The 23635-nt window shown below is 47.6% G+C and overlaps 13 protein-coding genes across 13 annotated transcripts; 7 read left to right on the top strand and 6 right to left on the bottom strand.

The window, feature by feature from the left end:
- Positions 1-229: 229 nt before the first annotated feature.
- Positions 230-2815, top strand: L228DRAFT_250358 (hypothetical protein). Its single transcript, XM_018333310.1, has one exon. The coding sequence runs from the start codon at positions 337-339 to the stop codon at positions 2377-2379; it is 2043 nt and encodes a 680-aa protein (XP_018185495.1). The 5' UTR covers positions 230-336; the 3' UTR covers positions 2380-2815.
- A 420-nt stretch (positions 2816-3235) lies between these two features.
- L228DRAFT_250356 (hypothetical protein) lies at positions 3236-4303 on the bottom strand. The gene has a single exon (XM_018333309.1). It carries the CDS (start codon positions 4288-4290, stop codon positions 3286-3288), a length of 1005 nt encoding a protein of 334 aa, XP_018185494.1. The 5' UTR covers positions 4291-4303; the 3' UTR covers positions 3236-3285.
- Positions 4304-4487: 184 nt separating this feature from the next.
- On the bottom strand, positions 4488-6130 carry L228DRAFT_31640 (hypothetical protein). The gene is made up of 6 exons (XM_018336475.1): positions 5921-6130; positions 5772-5870; positions 5621-5716; positions 5477-5561; positions 5138-5414; positions 4488-5082 (listed from the first exon to the last, which is right to left on the bottom strand). The coding sequence occupies exons 1-6, from the start codon at positions 6065-6067 to the stop codon at positions 4833-4835; spliced, it is 954 nt and encodes a 317-aa protein (XP_018185493.1). The 5' UTR covers positions 6068-6130; the 3' UTR covers positions 4488-4832.
- A 138-nt stretch (positions 6131-6268) lies between these two features.
- On the top strand, positions 6269-7248 carry L228DRAFT_250354 (hypothetical protein). Its single transcript, XM_018333308.1, has one exon. The coding sequence runs from the start codon at positions 6393-6395 to the stop codon at positions 7065-7067; it is 675 nt and encodes a 224-aa protein (XP_018185492.1). The 5' UTR covers positions 6269-6392; the 3' UTR covers positions 7068-7248.
- A 40-nt stretch (positions 7249-7288) lies between these two features.
- On the top strand, positions 7289-8868 carry L228DRAFT_285331 (RCC1/BLIP-II protein). The gene is made up of 2 exons (XM_018336329.1): positions 7289-7567; positions 7648-8868. The coding sequence occupies exons 1-2, from the start codon at positions 7417-7419 to the stop codon at positions 8718-8720; spliced, it is 1224 nt and encodes a 407-aa protein (XP_018185491.1). The 5' UTR covers positions 7289-7416; the 3' UTR covers positions 8721-8868.
- Positions 8723-10068, bottom strand: L228DRAFT_285330 (hypothetical protein). Its single transcript, XM_018336328.1, has 3 exons — positions 9606-10068; positions 9062-9462; positions 8723-9001 (listed from the first exon to the last, which is right to left on the bottom strand). Exons 1-3 carry the CDS (start codon positions 9921-9923, stop codon positions 8917-8919), a joined length of 804 nt encoding a protein of 267 aa, XP_018185490.1. The 5' UTR covers positions 9924-10068; the 3' UTR covers positions 8723-8916.
- A 538-nt stretch (positions 10069-10606) lies between these two features.
- L228DRAFT_285329 (hypothetical protein) lies at positions 10607-12440 on the top strand. Its single transcript, XM_018336327.1, has 2 exons — positions 10607-11427; positions 11532-12440. Exons 1-2 carry the CDS (start codon positions 11034-11036, stop codon positions 12185-12187), a joined length of 1050 nt encoding a protein of 349 aa, XP_018185489.1. The 5' UTR covers positions 10607-11033; the 3' UTR covers positions 12188-12440.
- On the bottom strand, positions 12401-14599 carry L228DRAFT_250350 (amine oxidase). The gene is made up of 3 exons (XM_018333307.1): positions 14095-14599; positions 13220-14001; positions 12401-13128 (listed from the first exon to the last, which is right to left on the bottom strand). Exons 1-3 carry the CDS (start codon positions 14297-14299, stop codon positions 12517-12519), a joined length of 1599 nt encoding a protein of 532 aa, XP_018185488.1. The 5' UTR covers positions 14300-14599; the 3' UTR covers positions 12401-12516.
- Positions 14600-14775: 176 nt separating this feature from the next.
- L228DRAFT_250347 (V-snare-domain-containing protein) lies at positions 14776-16192 on the top strand. Its single transcript, XM_018333306.1, has 3 exons — positions 14776-15275; positions 15336-15745; positions 15840-16192. Exons 1-3 carry the CDS (start codon positions 15096-15098, stop codon positions 15925-15927), a joined length of 678 nt encoding a protein of 225 aa, XP_018185487.1. The 5' UTR covers positions 14776-15095; the 3' UTR covers positions 15928-16192.
- On the bottom strand, positions 15963-17707 carry L228DRAFT_250346 (hypothetical protein). Its single transcript, XM_018333305.1, has one exon. The coding sequence runs from the start codon at positions 17542-17544 to the stop codon at positions 16276-16278; it is 1269 nt and encodes a 422-aa protein (XP_018185486.1). The 5' UTR covers positions 17545-17707; the 3' UTR covers positions 15963-16275.
- A 663-nt stretch (positions 17708-18370) lies between these two features.
- On the top strand, positions 18371-19399 carry L228DRAFT_285325 (hypothetical protein). Its single transcript, XM_018336326.1, has 3 exons — positions 18371-18623; positions 18943-19053; positions 19111-19399. The coding sequence occupies exons 1-3, from the start codon at positions 18558-18560 to the stop codon at positions 19276-19278; spliced, it is 345 nt and encodes a 114-aa protein (XP_018185485.1). The 5' UTR covers positions 18371-18557; the 3' UTR covers positions 19279-19399.
- On the bottom strand, positions 19160-20526 carry L228DRAFT_250344 (hypothetical protein). Its single transcript, XM_018333304.1, has 2 exons — positions 19642-20526; positions 19160-19581 (listed from the first exon to the last, which is right to left on the bottom strand). Exons 1-2 carry the CDS (start codon positions 20384-20386, stop codon positions 19544-19546), a joined length of 783 nt encoding a protein of 260 aa, XP_018185484.1. The 5' UTR covers positions 20387-20526; the 3' UTR covers positions 19160-19543.
- Positions 20527-20737: 211 nt separating this feature from the next.
- On the top strand, positions 20738-23254 carry L228DRAFT_233313 (DUF1741-domain-containing protein). The gene is made up of 9 exons (XM_018330627.1): positions 20738-20958; positions 21014-21136; positions 21185-21265; positions 21320-21473; positions 21536-21648; positions 21702-22036; positions 22088-22495; positions 22545-22606; positions 22671-23254. The coding sequence occupies exons 1-9, from the start codon at positions 20860-20862 to the stop codon at positions 23195-23197; spliced, it is 1902 nt and encodes a 633-aa protein (XP_018185483.1). The 5' UTR covers positions 20738-20859; the 3' UTR covers positions 23198-23254.
- Positions 23255-23635: the final 381 nt, after the last annotated feature.

The raw sequence follows: 23635 nt of genomic DNA, 5'->3' as shown, positions 1-23635 counted from the left end.
AGACATCTCTCGTGAGAGAGAGCGCCAGGATCGCTGAACACAGATCTGTGGTTGATATGAAAGAGGAAAAAGAAGAAGAGGAAAAGATCGGGACAAGCTTTAAATCAAAAAAAGTTCGCCAGTGGAGCAGGTGCCAAGACTTCTCTGCGCTAAGCCCCTTCGGGACCACAACTCACTTCTCGGCTCGCTCGCCGTATGGGTTAGATGAACATCGTCGACCGCGGTGCATGCTGTGTTCTTCATTTCGATTGATTTCTGTTCAGCATAGGCTTAGAGCACTTGTCGGAAGTCAACTTTTTGAACGAGGTTCAAATAGGGGGTGCTTTTACTGACAAGATGGCTGACACAATATCTATCGAAGAAGCCAACAAGATTCGTGCCAGTCTTGGCATGAAGCCTCTGCCAGTTCCTGGTGGCGGAGGTGGTCTCGCATTCAAGGAATCCAACGATTCGGACAGCTCTGCTGAAAAGGAGGATCAGGGAAGCACGCTCGAGTCTCGTCAGGCCGAGGGATATGAAAACTGGAGGAAGCTAGAAGTCGAAGCTGAGGCAAAGGCGAAACGAGAAGCGAAGAGCGCGGCAATCAAGAAGGCACGGGACGTGGCGCTTCGAAATGCCAAGCTTGAAGGCAAAGGTTTAGGCGAAGCAGATGATGCTGGGGATGTTGATACAAGGACGTGGCTGATTCAGCAGAAGAAGCGCCAAAAGAAGATTGAAAAGGCGCGGAAATTGGAAGAAGAATTGGCGGAGCGCGAGCAACAGGCCATCTACGGCTCGGAGGACTTGGCCGGACTAAAGGTCGGCCACGAACTTAATGACTTTTCCGGGGACGGCGAACAAGTGTTGACATTGAAGGACACTACGATTGACGAAAACGAAGAGGAAGGCGATGAGCTGGAAAACTTGGACATGCGCGAGCGGGAGAAGCTTTCAGAAAAGCTGGAGCTTAAGAAGAAGAAACCTGCATACAATCCCAACGATTTGTCTGATGATAAGCACGGAATTTTGCAACAATACGACGATGAAATCGATGGAAAGAGCAGAAACCGGTTCACGCTCGACGCGCAAGGAACCACGGCGCAAGCGCCCGCGTCAAAGGCGGAAGGGGTCATAACACAAGCCAAGCCAAAAGCTATAAGCCTTGATATATTGAATGAAATACCAGCTTCCGACTATCAAGAACCTGCAGAGGTTAAACTCCGCAAACCAAAGAAAAAGAAGGCCAAGTCCACTCGCAAAAAGGCCTCAGATGAGGACGACATTTTCCCCAGTGGCGAGAACATCCCATCTGCGGAACAAAACGGAGACAGTATGGAGGTTGATTCGGGCATTGCGCCGGTGGCTGCAAATCGAAAACGCACCCTTGAAGACACATCGCTGGTGGATGATGATGACCTTCAAGCCTCGTTGGCTCGCCAGCGACGCGAGGCTTTGAAGAAGCGGAAGAAGACCAAGCCTGAAGATATTGCGCGACAAATGCGTGAAGAGGCATCGGCCACGCCCATGGAAACACACGGCAACTCTCCGGAGGAAGAAGAGGAAGAACCAGGTCTTATCATAGACGAAACCTCTGAATTTGTCGCCAACTTGCAGAAACCTACCGTTCCTGAGCCGAGACGCTCAACGTCTCGGCCGGCCAACGGCATCAGATCTGAAGAAGACTCTCCTGCGGCACTACCGCCCGATGAGGAGGGAGATGTGGACATGGAGCGTTCCTACAACGATGTCCAAGATGAGGAAGAAGCCGAGCAGCGCCTTAAGCGGGAGACTTCAACTCCGGGCCAGCAGCCCATAACCTCGACAGGTATAGACGAAGAGACTACCGTCAGTCAAGGCATGGGCGCGACGCTTTCCATGCTCACCCAGCGCGGTCTAGTTGACAGAGCGGACAGCGGCAACCTCAACGCGCTGCATCGGGAGCGACAGCGCTTTTTGGCCGAGAAGCAGAGGCGCGAAGATGAAGCCGAGCGCCGAGCCCGCCTTCAGCGTGAGCGTGACCGATCGAGCGGTAAACTTGACCGCATGTCTGCGCGTGAGCGTGAGGAATATGCCCGATTTGAGAACCGGCAACGTGACCAAGCCGAGTCACGCCAGATGGCCGACATCTTCAACAAGGAGTACAAACCAGATGTTCAGCTCCGCTACACAGACGAGTTTGGCCGCCAGATGAGCCAGAAGGAGGCCTTTAAGCACCTCAGTCATCAGTTCCACGGCAAGGGCTCTGGCAAGCAAAAGACTGAGAAACGGTTGAAGAAGATTGAAGACGAAAAGAAACGTGCTGCTGCTAGCAGTCTTGATAGCAGCGAGGCCACCGGCATGAACAATGCTATGGGTGCTACGGCAAAGAAGAACCGACAGGCCGGTGTCCGACTGGCTTAAGAGTCAAGGTTTACATGTCTAAAGATTCAAGCAAAATTCTTGATTGGGGCAAATACACTCTACTGTTCCCCGGTTCGATCGTCTAACGGATATTTGCCCCACTATTCCAACCCACTCCTTTTTCTTTTTCTTTTCTTTTTTTTTCCCCCTCTTTCAATTATATCAATAGGCAAAACAAGGCAAAATAATTTAGCGGGCGTTTTGGGATTCCTGGGGCGCGAGGTGCAATTACCTTATCCATATCACGTCGTTGGTCGTGTACATACGCTTAGCACGTGTTTGCAAAACCGATAGAGGGCTACCTTTGGTGCATTTCAAGCGAACGGCATATTTTGAAATTGAACATATAGTTTGAATATGATTACCTACAAATGTCAATATCTTTGCAAACAAGCTCTAGGCCAAGGGATTTCCTTCTACTGTGATGAAGGCGTCGATTAAGTGTATCACTTTCAATTAATATTTTCGTATATCACACTTCTTCGGTTGAACATGACACGTGGAAGCGGTTACTCGGTGTTTTCTGTAGCTGATCATATTGAAAAACTACGATATGGAGTGGAGATAAAGGATATTTGATTCAGAGAGCCGAGGGCTCTGCAATCCTAGTACGTCCGCCATCTTCTAAATCGACGTCTCTAGTGAGTAATCACATATACGTTATGTTTCCGGGTCTTTCTTTGAGATTGACGAACCTTTAGGATGCGAGTGGCGGGGATAAGGGTCACATGGAAAATTAGACAATGGAAAAGGCAAATGGCAAACACATGGCGCGAGGTGAATGACTTTTGGTATTCGGAAAAGTCAATGTTAAGCTCGAGGGAAATTTCAAATTATAGGACTGAATTAGTATTCTATCTGCTCGTAGAAAAATATAAAGAACAGTAAACCAGTATACACACAAAACTATTCCCCAAATAAGCGGTCCAAGCAAAAGTCATCATGAAGATAACAGCGTGTTGCAGGTTTTGCTGCAAAATCTGGAAATCGCTCCATGCGTTCCACCAGACTCTCCCTCCAAGGACTATCATGCTGCAGAGCCCGTTGGATTTCATGAGCCGGAGCCCTAACATAGAAACGTAGTTCTTTTACTCGATCCATGTAGCCGCTTATATTTTGTACATGCCACGCTTTCCGGTTGTTTTGGGTTATGATGCACTCGGAGTAGAACGGATGGTACTGTGGTCTGCGGGGAAATGAACTGAGGAATACCAACAGCGTGTCCGGGGTCTGGGTCATGAGCCTTTGCTGCACAAGATGCGCAAGTAGTCCGCTGCGATACACTTCCCGACGAGGCATTGCCCGTCCGTCGCAGTCGGGGACGAGATAATATGAGACTCGTGGAGTCCTGGAGCTCTCATCATCCGTCACTTCGGCGATTTCCCAGGTGGGATTGAGGCCCCTGAGCATTTTCCAGAGTGTACCTTTACGGAGACGGTCCTCGACCATGCCCTTGGCTATTTTCCAGGTAAGCCTGTATAACGCTCTTTTGGCGGCTGCAGGAATATCGAGTAGGGCACGTTTGTTTTTAAGAATGCCCGAGCAGCGTGTGTCAAGAGAGAGGTAGAACCATAAGAGGCAGACGGTTCTGTAGAGACGTTCTTGTTCAATTCCAAAGCTGCGCACGACGTCAATGATGGCTCTAACCCGGTCGTCAATGGATTCGAGAAATGCGAGATATTTGTAAGGCATCGAGGTCAGGCATTTGAGATCAAGCTTTTCAAAATATGCGTGTCTCGCAGAGTGCTGTATGTTGGGAAGAGTTAATTCGAGTAGAATTCTGGGATTATAGAGATCATATAGTTCGGGAAATCTGTGCTCAAGGTAATAACATTTTAGAATCATCCGATGGCCATTGATGATCTCTCTGAAGCGTTTACATACCTCGATGAGGGAGGGAAGGCTGTCCATGCGTGTTTGCCTGAACATATCCAAGAGTATCTCTGCTGGAAGAACTTGGAGCAAGCTTCGCGCAGGCTGACTTGGATATGGCTGTTCTAGAGACATTGTTGTTAATGGACAGCGGCTGACGGCGATGAATAGAATGTGAATGTGAATGTGAAGATCAGACTCTTGTTATTCCCTTATTCGATCTGTTTAGGGGAGTTGATCTGATTACCTCAAGGCGTAACAATGCCTTTATATGTAAAGCTTGGAGCCTTTGTTCCATTGTTATAAAACCATTATTCGTCATTGTCCGTGCTCATTTCAAGTTGATCGTCTTTGTTCGCTTTCTTGTGCAATCTCCGAATCTTGTACTAACTCATGTTCCGGATTCCTTTTTGAGTCGAGCAATGACGCACCGTCTCTCCGAGTCGAGGTTCGATGCGGGATGCTCCTTTAGAGCGACTTTCCCAAAGGTCAGCATTTTGATGCATTGAGAATCAGAGTGCTCAGCGCGGCTCCACGCTGAAAACTTTAAGTTATTGAACAGGCAAAACTAAAGTTATCCCTTAGGGCTGGCCCCCAAGCCGCTGTATATCGGCCCTTGCAGCCTCAATCTCTTTCTGAAATTGGCCGTATTTTGATGCAATCTCATTCATGCCTGGGCCGGCGCTTTCATATTGCCCAAGTATCTCATTGGCAGTTTTGCGCCGCTGCTGCAACCTGGTGATGGTATCCTTAAGATGATTATAGTAGTGACAGAGGGCAGACTGAACATCTGGGGTGTATATTTGGGAGATAGCATCACTTTCTAAAATTCTATGTACAGTTAGCGGCTATTGAACTACATCTTAGTATAAGCTTGGAACCTTACTGTAATTTACCGTCCATGATATCAGCGAGAGCGGCCAGGTGCTCTGCCTGAGCTTTCAGCCCTCTTGAGAAGTTTCCATGTTTAGATTGCTCTAGAAAGCGTATAATGGTCTCTAAATATTCCTTATGAGCCTCAAGAATTCGACATGCTAATTGGCCGAGCGCAAGTCGTTGGCTGAGAAGAGACTCCTGCTTCTCCAAGGTCTCGGCACGACGCGTTGCAAGTTCCTGGGGAAGGCTGGATATCAAGCTCCGAGCGGACTTTGCAGGAACGTTATCTAATCTTGGTTAGAACAAAGAAAATAACCAACAAAGGGCAGGCCGCAGGAGGGAGAGGTACCTGTACAATGTATTATCTTTGAAAGCTGCAGTGCAGTAGAGGTCAAGTGGTCAGAAACAACCTTTCCGATTGATTTGATATGATCCTATTCGTAACTTTAATATATGGTATTCGGCAAACCTGTAAGGCTAACGGAAGTCTGACCTCAAAATAGATGACGTCTTCTTGAAGTATTTCCCAGTCGCTAGGGAAATACGGTGTATTTAATTGCGCCGATATGATTTCAATTACTTCAAGCAGCTAATGTTTGAAACCATTAGTTAGAATTTCAGAAATTGGGAGAGGAAAATTGAACCTCTTCAGGCAATTCCTCGACCCGGCATGTGATCTCTGAAAGTGAGCATCGCAGAAGTCGAAGCCTTGCAGAGTATAATTGAAAGGCAGCCAATTTCTCCTATGAGTAGATTAGCATTGTGTTAAATGCCATCTTGGAAAATTTATCACCTGCGAAGGCGTATTTGAAGCCTTTTTTCTCTCTGCACTTTGTTTGGTAGACCCATCAGAATTGAGAATGGACAAGGAGAGTTGCTTGTGAAATTGGGCGAACTGAGGATTCTTTTCAAGAACCGACGCATCAATAGGTGGCAACATAATCAGATCAATTGAGTAAGAAGAAATTTAGATATTTTCTAGTGGAAAACAGATACTTTTTCCCAACTACGCTGCACACAGCAACATCCTCTAAGACAAACATCAACAAAGCAACTCGTGAAGTTCACGAAGGTATTTGATTATGTAATCAATTTCTCCTCGGGGTGAAATGCTTCGTCCGCACGGAGATCCCCATAAACTCCCAGAGCCATTGACACAAAGAACCACTTCCTCAATTATCCTTATTCCCGACCGCTTCTTGGGACAAATTTAATTCAGACCAGTCAGACCCACGTCCGACGACTGGTTTGTCCCAATGGCAAACATGGCGATGCGTCACCCTGCGCTCACCTTTGTGCGGGCCTTTTCCTCAACCCCGAGCGTCGCCGCCAGATCTACGGGAAGCAAAATCGCGGTTTTGCATAAAAACATACCTGAATACCCCTATGGCCCTGCGCGCTGGTACAAGCAATCCAACTTTGGCCTTTATGGCGGCAGCCGTATCCAGTTCGGCAACAAAGTCAGCGAAAAGAACGAAATCAAAACGCGGCGAAAATGGCGGCCCAATATTCGATACAAGAAACTTTACTCGGTGGCCCTGCAAAAGTACTTGCGAATCAGGATCAATACTCGCGTTTTACGAACAATTGACAAAGTTGGCGGGCTCGACGAATACCTGCTGGGCGACAAGGCGATGCGACTAAAGGAGCTCGGTATGGAGGGTTGGCTCTTGCGGTGGAGAATCTTGCAGACCGAGAGTGTAAAGCAAAGATTCGCAGAAGAGCGCAAGAGGCTTGGTCTCCCTGAACAAAACTTGTCTGCGATGTCGAGCGACGGTCGAGTGGTCAGCGTGGAAGAACTGCAAGAGGAGATCCAAAGATTTGATCAAGAGCTGAATGCGCAACAGCAAGTTGCGGCGAAGGAGGATGCTGAAGAAAGCCTGGAAAATGACTTCATGAGGGAGGAGCCGGCGCCGGAAAAGCCAAAGGCGACGTTGTAAAAAGTGTCAAGCAAAGTCTGTTATTGGGCGAAGTCCTAATGGCCTGGCAGCGGCCATTAACTGGGTAAACACCTTGTATATTATTTATTTGTATAGAATCTGTATTTGTTTGGGAGGGTATGCATATCTTATATTTGCATATACTGTTTTATGGGAAGCAAAATCTCGCATATGTCAGGTCAAAACTTGATTGGATCGAAGAATGTGCCTTGATGCCTGATACTTTTGACAAAATCAATCCTTCGGTGCCAAAGTCAACGTAGTTGTGCGCATCATCAACATAGCGGCTCAGCCTATTCAAAATAACACCTTCGGGAACAAAATTTCTTCTTTGATCATCCAGTGCTCCATGGAGCTCTATGCGTGCGGCTTCAACGCACATAATCAGCTTACATTCAACGAAACAAGAGAAGCTGACCCCAAAGATATCCCGCAGCTGCGTCGACTTCTCTCGGCGGAGTATATTGATATTCTTTTCACCGGCTGGAGTAATTTAGTCTGTAAGTCTGCCTGAAGAGAAGAAAATGCTTCTTCTTTGGTTTTTAGTACCTTTCTATCAGTGTTAACAAGTCAAACAAAGTGGACGTTGATCATGTGCTCAAACTCAACGGCGCACGCCTTGACGGTTCCTCCACATCGCCAAATTATTCGACCATTCAGAACATACAGAAGGAAAATGCACCAGAAAAAGAAGACGTCAGAACAATTTTTGGCGATCATACCGGCGTTCTTGGCGGTCTGAATCGCACTGGAAAAATCCTAATTTTTGACCCTGAGCACAGCACTTTCAAACCACATAATCCGCCAGGACCGGCAGCATCAAAAACACATTTGAGCATCGCCGGCAACGGAAAAGTAGCAACATGCTATGAAGAATCTTATTCGGACCCAGAAGCGCCTCCCCTCAGCTCTGGCTATGGAATCCGAAAGCAATCTGTCAGTCATCATAGGAGTACACGAACCATCATTCACGAATACCTTAGTCTAGACGATTTTCTCCAGCATCATGATCTGGGCCAATCAGGTACAGAAGAAATACCAGCGCTGGCGCATAAGGAATTTATCTTACACTGCTCTCCGCGACAATTGGTCGCTAATCAGACGGCGTTTACGTTTCTTGATGACTTAGGGAACGTCTATACGTGGGGTGACGGACGACATAACCATCTGGGCCGAGAAATCACGTCTGCAACACCAGCATCTACCCCCGGTTTTGTGGAATCTCTGGGAGGAATACCGATTCGAAAGGTAGTCTCCGGTGGTTGGGTCACGGCCGCTGTATCACGAGATCGGGACTTGTACCTTTGGGGCGGAAGACCTGGAGAGGGGCAATGGATTAGAGAATTGCCTCATTCGCCGGCGCGGGTAGATGAGGAGGGCGTAGAGGAAGATGTGGCACTGGCGAATGTGGATGGCGGAGTAGATATTGTTGATGTTGCGGTTGGAGATGGGCACGTTGTTGTGCTTACTGCGGAGGGCAAGCTGTTTGCAGCGGGTAGAGGGGGGAACGGGCAATTGGGATGTGGAGGTATGGAATTTGCAGAGGCGTGGAGGGAGATGCAATTCGAGGAAGGGGATGCATCAGACAAGTCAATTGTCGGAGTTTTCTGCGGTCCGTGGTATACGCTGGTTTTGTGCAGAATAAAGAGATAGAGAAAAGCGGAATAGTCTATTTGCAAAAAGATGTATTACAATTGTTATATTTCTATATAATGCGACCCTATGCCTTCGATATAGGTAAATATCACCGGACCGCCGATTTTGTTACCTGCTCCCTAAATAGTTACCAAGAATAAAAAGGGGCACTTTCAATCAGCCCTTGTTACATCCAAGAAACACGAAGATTCTTTTATGAGGCTCTCGGAGCGGCACCGGCAGCTGGAGCACCAGCAGCAGCGCCGGGACGGGCTCCCTGAGGCTGCATACGACGGCCCCTATTGCGGAGGTTAATATCTTTCTTCTCGGAATATTCAGAGTCTCTGGCGGAAGCTTACATAAAGTTACGAGTGAACAAGCTAATGCCGAGCATAAAGGCCCACTGAGGGATCAGAGAGAATGCAAACCGAACGTAGCCAACGGGGATAGTCAATCCCTGCTGGGCAACGAAGCCATCAAAAGGGTGAAAGACGCCTTCGTACTTTTCGGAGTGTGTCTCCCAGACCTTCTCATTGTGGATCTTGACAAAGTCGGAGGGCTCAGTGTGCGTGCGGTTCAGCCAGACAATGTGGATGGGAGTCTCGGGTTTGGACTGGTCGGGGGCGGGAACTGGCAGCGAGACATGCCAAAGGGAGGTGGGATAGGCACCCAGTGCCTTGCACAGAACACGTTCTGTCTCACAATTGAGAGAGGCTAGGTGGGGCGGCGATTGGGTTGCGGCGAGCAGCGGAACAGATTTCTAAAACTCCATTGTTAGCCATGTGCAGTTCTTCAAATTTCCCCGAAACTAAAGTGTGAGATAAAGAGCACTGCAGCGGGGCGGGGGAATGACAAGCTCATAGTGGTTGGCGGGGAATGGGGGGGTTACGCCAAAACACATACATTCCAAGACTTCTCGATCACGTCGCAGAAGCCATGGCAGGTCTTGTTTCCACCCGTAATCAAGATCAACCACTCCTCAGGGTCGGAGGACTCGGCAGAAACGCTGGGCGTCAAAGCGGATTGCCAATTGTCCAGCGTCAATGGGGTGACGGCGAGGTCGGCGGCCTTTGCGGACGCGGCCTGGACGGGAGATGCGACCGGCTCAGGGACCTGCGGCTGGATCTTGTTGAACCATGATTTCACAGTGTCACCCAGGGGAATCTGCTCGGCAGCAGCAATAGCCGGAAGAGCGAGGAGAAAGGAGGCAGAGAAACGCATGATTTCGGATAATTGGGCCAGAAAGAAAAGGGAAAAAAACCAAGGAGCGAAATTAAGACTAAAAAAGTGACGATTAAGGAAGGGGTGGAGCGGAAGAGGAAGAAGTGCAATGGTGTTCACTCCAAAGTACAAAGCTACTCTTTCGTGATTCTTAGCGATGATGACAACGCGATACGCTGTGGTGAAAGCTCGAGCTACGGCTGCCGGTAGACGCCGTGTATAGCAATCCAGAGCTTGCCGCCTGCAGAGCTTTAGTGATAAGTTACCCTTTTACTCCCCGGGCTATGATTTCATCCCTTGTATCACTCTCGCACGGTAAATTGCTTCGAAACGATTCATATAGCTTCTGTCATTATTATTGATGCAATGGGTAGGAGATAGTGCCCTACATAATGATTGATGACCACTTATCCATTGTGCAACCACAATAATGCCACTTTATCCTCAGGCGGTGTTGTTACGTTATAACCATGAGATAAGGGGTCCCGCAGCCCAAAGATTACTTGGGTCCCGTTGCCTCCAGTTAAGCCAACCTCGCTAATCCACGACAAGCCTAGCGCTGCTTTGGAGCAAGGGGAATGTCAACTTAGGAACTCCACCCACCGTAAACATCCTTCACCACCACCCAGAACGAGATGGTTTATAAGGGCGGCGGATGAAACGTATCCCTTTGGTTCCCCCTCAAGTAAGGTCGATCATCTATCTCATTGATATGCTGTGAGACAAGTGGCTGGATGCGAGGCGTTTGCCTTCTCCAGGAATCGCAACATCGTTTATCGCACCCAAAGTAGCATCAACTGCCTTATTGTTCGGCATGGAAAGACTACATTTTGTTCATTTACCAAGGGGGGCTTGAGGTGGCGGTTGAGCCTTCCTCCCTTGGTTGCCTCTCATGATGGTGACAATTCAATTGATTCCATACTTGTCTTTTGTCTAGCCTCCAACTCTCCACCCTGCTCACTCTTTTATCTTCTCTGCTTTTTCCTTTGATTGCTGCTCTTCTATCGTTTATTTTCTTCCTCTCCGTGGACTCCATTGATGATTTATAACCACTTGGACATAAGTGATTAGATCATTTATTTGTTGGCGGTTGAGCATCCAGTACACAATATGTATTCCCAAAACGCACCTAGATTTCTCGCCTGTCTCGCGGGCTATGCAGCGCTTTTTGGCAGCCACGGAGCCCTGGCAGGGCCAGTCGAGCAAAGAGCTGATATTGCGCAAAGAGATGCCAAACCCGAAGCTGTCTGGAAGGACCTGTGGTCCTATATTGATAAAAGGGAGGCCGAACATCCCGCCACGGATGCGACTGCTACTTCGGCCACGAGTGTATCAGCAGCGAGCGCCATCGCAGAAGCTACTTCCACTGGCACGGAGGCCGCTCCAGCAGCGAGCGCCACCAACGGAATATCAGTTCCAAAATGCACCAACAAAGATGGTGATAATGCACCATTTTGCCAGCCTACTCAGGGCGAGGAATTGGTTGCTGGAGAGACTTATTTCGGTGAGACGCCTCTCTCATTCTGCGCATTGTGTTCTGAACTTCATCTTCCAACGAGAAAAAAAAACAAGACAAAAAATTTCTGACAGCTTGTCTTCTCTATATAGTCACGTGGGATCCCAGTTTCTTCACCATCAATTCGACAGTGACCATTGAGGCAAAACCCAGCGGGGCATCCGAAGATGATGACAAAGTCGACACTTGGTCGTCCAAACCGTCATTAAATATTTTTGGCCATGTCTCTCTAACCATGACCAAGTCAATTATCAGTGACAACGATTCTGAACGTAACCTAACTCTCTACCTTGTTGCGCTAGACGTCAATGGACGGTCTCCCCCACAGACTTATACAGGACCCACTGTGCTTCTAGTTGGAGCCAAGTCCGGACATTCTGGCAGCGGTAGCCATCCAAGCCAAGGAACTGGTTTGGCGATTGGTCTTCCGATTGCTATCATCATCATCTTGCTTGTCAGTATCGGTCTATACTTTGGCATGCGCAAGCATCGTGGCACTCGCAAAGGCTATGGTATTGGGAAGTCACGACGACAACGAATGGGCGGACACATTCCCCTCGACCAAGATGAGGGATCTGTCCCGCTTGGTGCGGACTTTCAGCAGGCTAATGGCGGTCGACGTGCAAACAAAGAGGAGACTCTGCTGCAGGCTGAAGATGCTGCTACCGGATACGACAATGCTCCTACGTCTGGCCCTCCGAACGTCTTCCGCGATGAAATTGAGAGGCAGCGGACTGGCCGAAAGTGAGAAGAGCATTGGTGGATGAAAGTAAAAGCCTGAACAACTTGCAGGACTAAAATTTCCACCCTTTTCCACTATTTCTGACTCGATTCATCTTTTCTCCGGCGCATATCTACGTTTATTTATTTTCATCTTCGAAGTGGAATTCCTCTAAATTGGTATTGTTTTGGCGCTTTTATTTTGTCAAAAGAGGAAAACGAACAATGATACTGGATTTGTTTGTTCATGCATATAATGCTTTTCTTTAATCATCTCCACCATTAAGAAATATAATATAATAGCTTCCACATGTCTTTGACATTCTGTGACATACTCATGTACATTACGCCTGACACTCACAACGCCTTTCTCTTCTTTCCAGACCAGCGTCCCAATATTCCCTCGAGCTGCACCGGAATCCGCTCTTTTCTCCCCAAAACCAGCGTCCCCCAAATCGCAATTAAACACTGCACAAACAGCACAGCAATACGCACCATCCAATCCTCCCATCCCAATACCGGCCGTTTTCCTCTTGAAAAGGTTGAATCAACAAACTCAAAGGGAATTTCCGCGCCAAGATGCTCTATTGCAACCTTGAGTCCGCTCGAGAACCCGTCTTCGTGAAAGCCATACTTTGTCCATGCCCCAGCGTAACTTATCCCCCGTGTGTTCTGAATACGCGGGAGTCGGGCTTGCGCGGAGACAGCAGCAGCGTTATACAAAGGATGTTGATAAGTCCAGCGGCCGCGGACGAGAGACAGATCAGGCTCCGTCAGCGGGTTTAATGTGACCAGAACGTGTCCATAGGTTTCCTGTGGAATGTGTTGCAGCATATTCATATTGTATGTCAGACATACTTCTGGGTGAGAGCGAGGTGGAGAGGGATGCGCATTGGACGAAGTAGCGTCAGGACTACTACGAGTGAGATAATTCCATGCTGACCAGGACAGGGGACGCGTGGGCATAAGCTGTATGATTGAGATAAGTTAGTAGGCTGATTGCCATAATTGTGAGTGAATAGAGGGAATATGGATGAGAAACGAGCACAAATCGACATACGGAGAGATCGGAATGAAGCACGGCCGTATTTGCGCTGGTTTGGAAACAACTCAGGATATCCAGCTCTTCTTCTGTCGCACCGCCTTGGAGGATGATCTGCCGGGCTTGATCCCCGTGCGTGGCGAGAATGACGTGGTCGAATGTTTCAATTGTGCCGCGAGTAGCGCGAAGCAAGACTCGTCCGTCGGAAGAGCTACTTGCGGATGCGATTGGGGTGGAAAGATGGATACGATCGGAAGGAAATCGCTTCATGACAGCATCGATATACGCTTTGCCGCCGTGCTTGAGAGTTAGCCATTTCGGTCGAGCACGGACAGTACTGAGTAGATGATGATTCCACATGAATCGGACAAGAGTCATGGCTGGGAATTCGAGTGAGCATTTGTCCGGACTGGTACTCCAAACTGCGGCCGTCATGGGAATAAGATAGTCATCGCGAAAAGCATCAGAGTAGCCTTCGCGTTCAAGATACTCGCCAATACTGATCTGTTTTGAGAAGCTGAAAGATGGAGGTGCAGCTGCTTTTCCAGTTGAAGAGTGGCTTTCTTCTTCTAGGTCTTGACTTTCGTCAACGAGTAAATCCAGTGCAAATTGATTAAAGCGGATAATGTCGAATATCATGCGCCACATGCGCGGCCGGAAGATATTAGATCTTTGAGCAAATACTGCGGACAATGATGTTCCTGCCCATTCAAATGCTCCTTGGTCCCGTGATACGCCGAAAGTCATTTCAGTGGGAAGAGTCTCGACATCAAGTTGTTTGAGAAACGAAATAAAATTTGCTGAGATACATAAATGAGCATGTGATTATTCATTGAATTGACTGTTGCTTTTGTGACTGAATGGCAAAGCATAAGCAGTGGAGGCAAACTGACGATATGTGGCTGTGTTCAGCACAATGAAACCCGTATCAACATTGGTATTGTGACCGTCATGCTCAAATGTCACGGTATTAGTGTGGCCTCCGAGACGGTCTTCGCTCTCATAGAGATGAATGTCATGTTCAGTGTGTTGCAAGGCCCAGAGCGCTCCGATACCAGCGCAACCGCTGCCAACGATTGCAACTTTTTTACGAGACATTGCAGGTAGAGACAAGTAAAAGGGAAATTACATGAGAATGCTTCATGTAGATGACGGACGAGAGGGTGAATGGATCTTCAAATCCAGGGAATGTGGCATTCGCCAAAGTCATGATGTATAGACTTGACCCGACCATCAGGATCTACCTAGGTATGCAGGACAGGATAAAGATAGATATGCATGAAATGCATGGAAGTTTGGAAAATGAAAACTATAAGAGAAAGAAAAATCAACGCCAATCACAGAAACGACTTATACATTCAAACAGCAAAAAAGCTCATCCAGCACAATGAAGAAATAATATGACGGCAGAGGTCTGGGGAAACCAGGGTCCTGCAGAGGGTCGTTCCTTCCCTTTTCAGTGATTTCCTGATATGGAATGGGCCAGGCTCCTTATTTGAAGCGGCAATTATGATTCGTCACTGCGCCACGGCTGAGGAACAACATCACATCATCTCCTCCAGGCACTTACTGGCAGGACTCAAATCATAAAGACCAAAAGAGATTTGATACAGACTTGGGAATAGAAAACATCTTTGTCTCCCAAAGAAGAACTTCGCGGATACTAGTGCATATAATACCGCCATTTGTTGAGCCTATCAGACTAGCTCCGTCGGCGCTGTATTATCTCGCCTCCCTTGTTAACGCTCACCGCCTACACTTAGGCTTCGACTCGCCCTTGACAACTACGCTTTGCCCTACGATTCTGATACACTTGTTCGATTGTTTTACATACACACACTCTCTCTCTCCTTCTTGATACCCCTCACTGTTAAATATTTCATATCAAATCAACATGGCGAACCCGTTAGACACCGATGCTGGCACGGAGCTGTTCAATAGCTACGAAGCCGAATTCAAGCTCATCCAGGCGGACCTGACACAAAAGCTCGATCAGATCTCTGAACTGTCAGGTGAGCCACGCAAGGCGGCTATTGGGCAGGCAGAACGCACTTTGGACGAAGGAACAGAAATCGTAAGACCCACAGCGCCATGATTTCGATTGAGATGAATGAAATTAACCACCACGATCCAGCTTGATCAAATGCGCATCGAGAAACAAAATATCCCTTCGAGCAGCCGTAACAAGATCAATCAGCGATTCCGCAATTATGAAAGCGACATGGATGCCTTCAAGCGCAAGCTGAGGGGCCTCACGGATGACCGCCAGGCGCTCTTTGGCGCGCGATACTCCGATAATCCCAATGCCGATGCGCAGCTAGAACAACGACAGCAGCTTCTGGCCGGAACGGATCGTCTTGACCGCTCGACGCAGCGGCTGCGTGACAGCCAAAGAGTCGCACTCGAGACGGAAGATATCGGTAGAAATACCCTTGCTGACCTTGGCCGCCAAAGAGAAACCATCCTCCACACCCAGTCGAATCTGAACGAGTCAGAAGGCTACACAGATAGGAGTATCAAGACATTGAGGGGGATGGCCCGTAGGTAGTTCACCCTCCATTGACATTTGTGGGGGTATCATTGCAGCATGTACCTCGACTCACTGAAGAGCAATCATCAACTGACGAGTGTCTATTAGGATGGCTACGAATCGGCTAATTACGATTGCTATTATCACTATTCTCGTATTGCTCATCATTGCCGTCATTGTTAGCAAATTTCGTTAGGTCGGTGGGGTTTATGGAACTTGGTTTCGGAGCATTGGGAGTGAACACCTATTCCACACAGTACATCATAATGCCGTTCTTTTTACTTTCTCAATATTCCCTGAGTAATTTATTTTAGTTCAAGCCAGAATCATTTGACTGGCTAGCATGTCTGGTATATTATGCAAAGATATAATGACTTGCTCTAAAAACGCCAACGCTATGCTTCTCAAAAAAGCCTGTGAAACAAACGCCAGATACACAACCCTAACAGATATAGTCCTCCAGGAGCCACAGTAGGCAGTCCTCATTTATGCCCGGAAATTGCAGACCAACCACCTGCTCTCTCCCCCGCCATTTTTTGGGCTTTTACGAAGTCACCCTTAATATACTAAATGTAATATTGGCCAACATGCCCGTAAACACGGCAATCTGGCGACGTCGGCTCCAAACACCCTCCTCACGAAGCAGCCAAACGACCGCTCCAATCGGCCAAAAGAACCCCATGATATTCCCCAACAGCATATCCTCGAGCGCACCACGCTGCACATCGTCCGTATCAGCAGCATTTCCTCCACCGCTGCCCGCCGCAACCGATTCGTCCATCCAACGATCCTCGAGCATCCGCATCTCCGCCGCCGAAGGCATCGTATCAGGGGTATGCGAATGAGACTGCAGCGCAACAAACTGCGACCTCAACGCCGCAACTTCTGCCGGTGAGAACCCCACACCAAGTAATCTGTCAAATCCCCGCGGCGCGGCCGTCGTGCTGGCCGGAGCGACCGCATCTGTTTCTGCCTCTGTCTCGGCTTCAGCCCCTGCTGCTGCTATCCCTGTTCTCCCGGCGACGTAGCCTCTTGCCCCTGTCCCTGCGACGCCTTTGCCTTTTACATCTCCATGTGCTTCTGCGTCACCACCGCCAAGCGTAGACTCGTCCGTAATTCGTTTGACACTAGCTTCCGCCGCGGCGGCTTCGTCTGCAAGCTCGCCTGGCGAGAGCGACTCTTCGCCCACGGAGCAATGAATATAGAATCTTATAGGCTGATTATGTTGATTTTTTGCGGGAGTTGCTGGTGTGAGGATGGGAGTTTGAGTCTGCGAATGTTGCGGGGTTGTCGGTTGGAGTAATGGCTTGTGTTCTTCCTCTTCTTCCGTTGCTCCATCCTCTTGCGCGACTTCTTTGCCTCTGGTACTTTCTCCTGCGGTTGCTGTGGGTGTCGAAGTGGTTGGCGATTTCCCAAAGAGTACATTCTGCAAACGACTTGTGGAGACCGAGCGCGAAGGAGAGTCTTGATGTACCTGCGACGGCGTAGGCGATGGTGAAGGTGAAGGCGATGATGCCAAAGATGAGATGGATGGTGGAGGAAGAGTTAATTTGAGTGTCTTCGTTAATGGTAAAGCATCTGGTAATACTCGCCCCGCGTGGATCAATCGTAGCCGCCGCGCGCGAGTGTCAGCGGGTAGATGGGCGCGAATGAGTTGCTTGACGGATAGTCCGGTCGCGGTGTGTGGGGAGATAATAGGGAGAGGGAGATCCGGCGCAGATGTGGTGAATCGGATGATCAACAGAAGTGGAGCTGCAGTTGTAGTGCTGCTGCCGATATTGGCACTGTTTTTGTCGGTGTCCTCGTCTGCCATGGCTGCTGTTGAGGATGGATAGGTAGTCTCCTCGGAATAAGAAGTCGGATGCGCATAGGAAGGTGGCAGGCGCTGGCAGTAAATGCAAGCGTATATGCGCGAATGTGCGTTATACTGTTGTGGTGATGGTCGTGTTTATTATGGTTCAGTGATTTGATACGTTGCATATGATGTCGTAGTATTTGGGAGTTTCGTATGATGCTCGGGGCAGCGGCGGCTGAATCCTCCGCAGCGCGGACCGGCCTCCGGCTAGGACCCTGAGAATGACGGAGAATCTTATCAGATGCAGATACTAAAGAATCTCGAACGAGTGAGCTCTTATTTTTGCAATTGCATTCGCAGATGTAGTCTGAGGTGCTTCAAAGAATACAAAAGTTTGAGACAGATTAATATTAATGAGTGTATGCTTAAGTAGACATATAGGGACAAGTACTCTATAAATTTTATATGATTCTACTGCAAAGTTTCGCCTGAACATTGCCATCATCCTATAGATATAAGGTAACTATACCTCCAAATATTTCGATATATATTTTTTCCTTTCTAAAATCAACAAATTTTTCTCTAAAATATTCTTATATGATGTTTGAAAGAACTTCGAGAGCTGCTAATAATTCATCCAGCTCAAAAATTTCAGATATGGTTCTTCATATTTGGTTTGCCTTTGCTGGCAGTGGATGACGTGAGCTGAATAGAATGAGAGCAACTACGAATCTCGGTAACAAGTGAATGGAAACCACCTGAGGTTGTCTTGACGAACAGCCGCTGTACTGTAATGTAATTATGACTGCAGCGCGAGATCCAAATCTACTAGGATTGCTAACTCCCGGGATTAGATATAAAGCTTTATAATCCTGCCGGTTTCGGTCACACCTTTATTCATCTATTCTGCTCCATAATCTTCCCCCTCTACCCACGATTGAATTCTAACGACAGAAATCAGATTGCTCTTCGATATCAATCGGACTGAAGCATATCAATTCATAAACAGCTACCGGACTGAAAAAGGCGCAATGGGTCTTATTCATATCCTCTTTTTCAAATTTGGCGCTTCGGCTCCCTCGGATATTGTTGCCGATGTACGTTGTGGCCCTGACATAGCGCTTCTCTCCACACTTGTTTTCTTTTCTTTTTCTTTCGTCGGGAATTGTCGATGAGGACACCCTTTGATTGGTTCAATTAGCACATGTCGTTTTGGTAAAGAGAGAATACTGTTGTTAGCTGTTTTGGGTTCACTTCGTCGATTAAGAACGTCGGTGAAGCTACTGTCCGGTTGTAATGTTTCGAGGCAATGGCATGAAGCATCAATTGGAACTACGTCGAGATCATGAAAATTTTCCGAGAAGAAAAACTAACTATTCGAGGAGACATCATGCTGACCACCACTATGATACACAGATTTGTCAGCGATTAGTTTCTCTTCAAGAAAAATGCGTGTCTCCAAATACAGGAAAACCGTATATCAAGTCATTCAAAGGTGGCAAAGATAACAGTCCTGAAGGCAAACAGGTATTTTTTGGTAGCTGGACTAGCTGTGGGATGTTTCCAAATGCTAATATTCAACAGGGTGGCTTCACGCATGCTTTTGTCTGCGAATTCGAAAATGATGCTGACCGATACTATTATCTGAATAGAGATCCAGCACATTTGGCCTTCGTAGACAGCTTATCTACAGCGCCACCAGGACTAATCGAGGACCTCAAGGTCCTTGACTTTGCTCCGGGAATCTTCTGATCAATCAAATCGAGAAAGAAGAAAGCGGGCAAAAATCAAACAGTAGTTGTAATAGTAAAGATGAATATCTTCATATTTGTAATTAGGAAATAGCAATAAATGTGCTCATCTCGCATCATTCCAAAACGCCTCCTGTTGCCCAAACGCCAATCGCGATGCTCAAACTCCAAAAGATTTCAAAAGTCGCCGACCGCAATATGTGACATCATAATGGTGAATAATCAAAAACCAAAGGCCCGCGAGCATAACCAGCATGCATTATGCATTAAACCATGAACGATTCGCCGCAGCCGCACTGCTCCTCTATTAACTTGTTAGTATCGTTGGCTTGACAGTCCTAAAGGACGAATGAATGAAACTTACTTATGTTGGGGTTTCGGAAGACAAATCTTCGGTTGAGCTTGTCCTCAACCCAGTCCATTTCGCTTCCGATGATGCTGAACAAGGCCTTGGAATCAATCAGGACCTTGACGCCGTCCTGCTCGACCGTTTCATCGAAGGTCCCTGGTTTTTCAACGTACTCGAGGTGGTACGCCAGGCCAGAACATCCTCGGTTCTTGACACCTACTCGAATGAGTCTTGGTTCGGGCTGTGAGAGTAGGTTTCGAAGTTGTTCGACAGCGGTCGAGGACAAAGTCATTGCTGCCTTTCGAGGACGTAGCTTCCGCTGTCTCGGCTTTGCAGGCGAAGGCGATGGGGTCGGAGTGGACGTCGGGGAAAGGTTTGCCGTTGTAGGCTTTGCTTTCTGTGCCTCTCCCTCGGAGATGCTCACGCTCGACTTCTCATCTGAGTGCGACTCAGTTCGAGCCTCGAACTCCCCAATGAATCGTGGCGGTCGAGTATCGTTGACCTCCGGAACCCCGCCCGCAATGGAAGTGTCTGGAACGCCGCTGTTCCGCGGTGGCGGGGGCTGCGAGTCAAAGCTTTTTGGGTGGTGGGCTGTGGCAGTTTGCAGACGTCGACTTGTGATAATGAACGCTGATCTAGACGAAGAGAAGCTCCGGGAAGCATGAAGGCACTGGCGTGGCGCTACTGGGCAAATGCTGAGCAATCTCGTGAGGCTGGCAGAGGATGCTGCCGATGAGGCAACACATCGAGGAAGCGCCATTTTTGCAACGAAGAATAATACTCTGGTTATTGAACAAAGAATGGTAAAATTTCGTTTCCAGAAATGCAATCTATGTCGCTGATGCCACAAGGCGAAAGACCTTTATGAACGTTTGTCGTTAATTGAGCGTTAAAGATGTTGAGGAAGCTTTGATTCAAGTTCCCATGACTACCCACCAGTATGGACCCGCGGAAGGATGACATATTGGATATGACTAAGCAATGAATAATCGAAATGAGCCAATCACTCACGTGTGATTGAACATCTCTTACTTGTGTTTGATTGGCTAAAGATCGTCAATCAACCAACGGAAAGATTATCTCTGACAGTTATCAATCGGAGATTATCATCCCCAAATCCCCAAGCGGACACGGAGCGGACATTCAAGGACAAAGCGACTTTCTTAGAGTCATGATTAATTCTACCAATCGGGAATAATTTCTCTTACCGATAATTTTAGGGGTCTGGTTCATATGGCAGTCTGTGGTATGGAGTCGTCTCCTCTTACCCAGCAAGCCCGACCTGAGACCTTCCAGCCAAAGATTGTTGAGCTCTATGAAGCACTATTTCGCGTATGCTCATATACTCTCTCTACGGAGGTGTAACGGTTGCTGACACGCTCGATAGGACGACAATGACGACGAAAAGAGCGAAGGGTTCTGGCGGGAATTTTTTGTGCTACGCCCGGACCGAGTGACGCTCCAGAGAATCCTTACAAATCTGAGCGCTGATGAGCTCCTCCATTTACATGTATGAAATGTCGTTACGTTTTGTGATTTCATACTCACATAAACCTAGAACGAGTCAAGACAACTCTTTGCGCAATCGATCCAGCGCATTAAATCCGGAACAGCTCCTTCCGATGAGATTGCACTCGATGTAGGCTTCTGTGCTGGCTAAATCAATTTCTGGCTATTCACGCTTATAACCTAGACCTTGACAGTCTTCCTCCACGCCGTCCTGACCAAAAGGTATACAAACCCAAGCTCAGACATCATCGCAGTTCTTGCAGGTCTCGATCAGGTGGATCATGTCTTTACCGACTTTGTCAATACATTGGACAATATAATACGAAATGGACGAACCAGTAAGTCCACGAGGTCCTTTAAATGTGCGCACTCATTGGAAGTAATCCCTGACTGTCAGCAGTGCAACTCCGAGAAAAGGCAATTGATGTGGCACTTTCGATAACATCAGGGGCATACCAAACAAGCTTGATATCCTATTTTATTCACCGCGATCTTTTCCCATCTTTGATGAAGGTAGGTGATTTCAATTGGATCACGCCGCAATGACCATGCTTATGTCAATTCAGTATACCCAGGACCGTGATACCCAATCTGGAGCATTTGAACCATTTCTTCTTCTTGGTCTACTTGCAAACTACAATAAATTTGAATTCCAGAATCCCTATCGGCTGCGCCTCGAAGATTTCGTCAACGAAAATGCTATTCTCAAAATTGTTCGCAGCGTCGGGACAACTTGTTCATCTGCAAGAGATGAATATGTTGCAATTCAGAATGACTTACCGGAGGGTTGGACTCTAAACAATACGCTCTCCTTCTTTGGCCTTGGTGCATTGACCGGTACACCCAAGCCAGTGCAACAAGCGCCAAGCCCCGAGGCAGCAAGAGCGCAGCTTGCCGCTCTGTAAGAACCCTATACTTTCGCAAAATTTATGCAGTGAGCTGACACGCACAGCCCTATACCTCAAGCAGCCATATTGCTAGGAACCTACGATTTTGCCAATGCGAACTCCTTATTCTGTCACAATCTTGTCTCTGCCCCCGCGCAAAAGCACGAGGAAGCTCCCTTCGCTTCTTTCCTCTCCTTCACATCTTACCTTCTCCATCACGCCCATCGATCTACTCGCACAACCTTATATTCGCATATAAACCTGCTCACGCTCCGAATAATTATCGAAGACCCAGTCCTTTGCAAGCGGATTTGCAGTGACGAGAGCAAATCTTACGTCCGATTATGCCGTCAGAGGCAACCTTATTTACCATTAATTCCAGGCGAACGTATCCAAGCGACAGTGATACTGGACATTGTGGTCGATTCAATCAATCACAATCTGCGACGTCGACTCGATGTCGCTCTCTATCTGTAAGTCTTTGCAGCCCTCTTCTCTGCATTCACTTTCTCACGGGAACAGCGCCTGTATCGGTATTCTTCTTCGGATGGTCTCTTTTCTTAGTAGATCACGCGTTCGACTATGTAAGTACTTAGAATCCGACGTCATATTCGACAAGAACATGATTTCTAATAAATGTCGTGTCAGCATATCATTGGTCCGAACTATGGCGCTCTCTCCTAAACCTGATGCGCTTCCTCACAAGTTATGCCGATGATTTCAAAACTCTTCCAGACTTCCAGATCCTCCTCGACTCTCTCGTCAATGTTCTTGCCTTCTCCATATCCGCTGGCGAGGCCTTCCTTCCCGACGCCGCCTCCTACGATGATCTCTTTTACAAACTCGTCGAAAGCGGCGATACTGTAACACGATTCCAAACCGCTCACGATCTATCAAAGCGTGCAGCGACAAACTCCATCGAGACACTGATAGGCGTCACAAAGCATTATCACACCCTCCTGGAGTCTGAAAAGGCAAAAGGTCGTGGTAAAGACTTCAGTCCAAGAGAAGTGACCAAGATGATTCGCCAAGGTTACGACACCCTCTCGTTTCAGACCAGAGACGGATTGGATTCGTGGAATAAATATAGAGAGGCTGAACATCGCCTCGTGCTCAAGCAAGCTGCTCGGACGGCTGTGTCCGATGTTCGGTCTTTGCTCGTAAATAAATTTTAGTAGAGAATCTTAGTATATCGAATAGAACATCTTGAGATTTATTATCAAACCGTCAGCTCGAAGTATCAATCATAGCAACTCCGTGCACTATTGCATGCTTTTATTCATCTTCAATGTAAATTTGAACATCAGTAGAAACCTCTCTTTTCTATATTGCCTTGTTTGACAATAAGTAGTATTATGCTTATCGGGTTCAGGATACAGGAAAATTTCTGATTCATTGGAAGCAAGAAAAGTGCAGGAAGACAAAAAGTATACCGAAGGTTTGTGTTTTTTTATAACTTACAAAACTAAGCAGTGCTGAAATAAGTTTGGAGAAACAGGGATGAAGGGGAAAAAAAAAGGAAAAAAAGAAAACAACATGCAACAGCGGGGATTCGCTGGTCGTCACCGACCCAACTACTAGTCCGCCGATCTGAGGCTTATGTATGGCAGAGC

Source organism: Xylona heveae (assembly GCF_001619985.1).
Source record: "Xylona heveae TC161 unplaced genomic scaffold L228scaffold_11, whole genome shotgun sequence".
Taxonomy (NCBI): domain Eukaryota; kingdom Fungi; phylum Ascomycota; class Xylonomycetes; order Xylonales; family Xylonaceae; genus Xylona; species Xylona heveae.
Note: the sequence above shows the minus strand (reverse complement) of the source record. Positions and strands in the feature narration are given on the sequence as shown.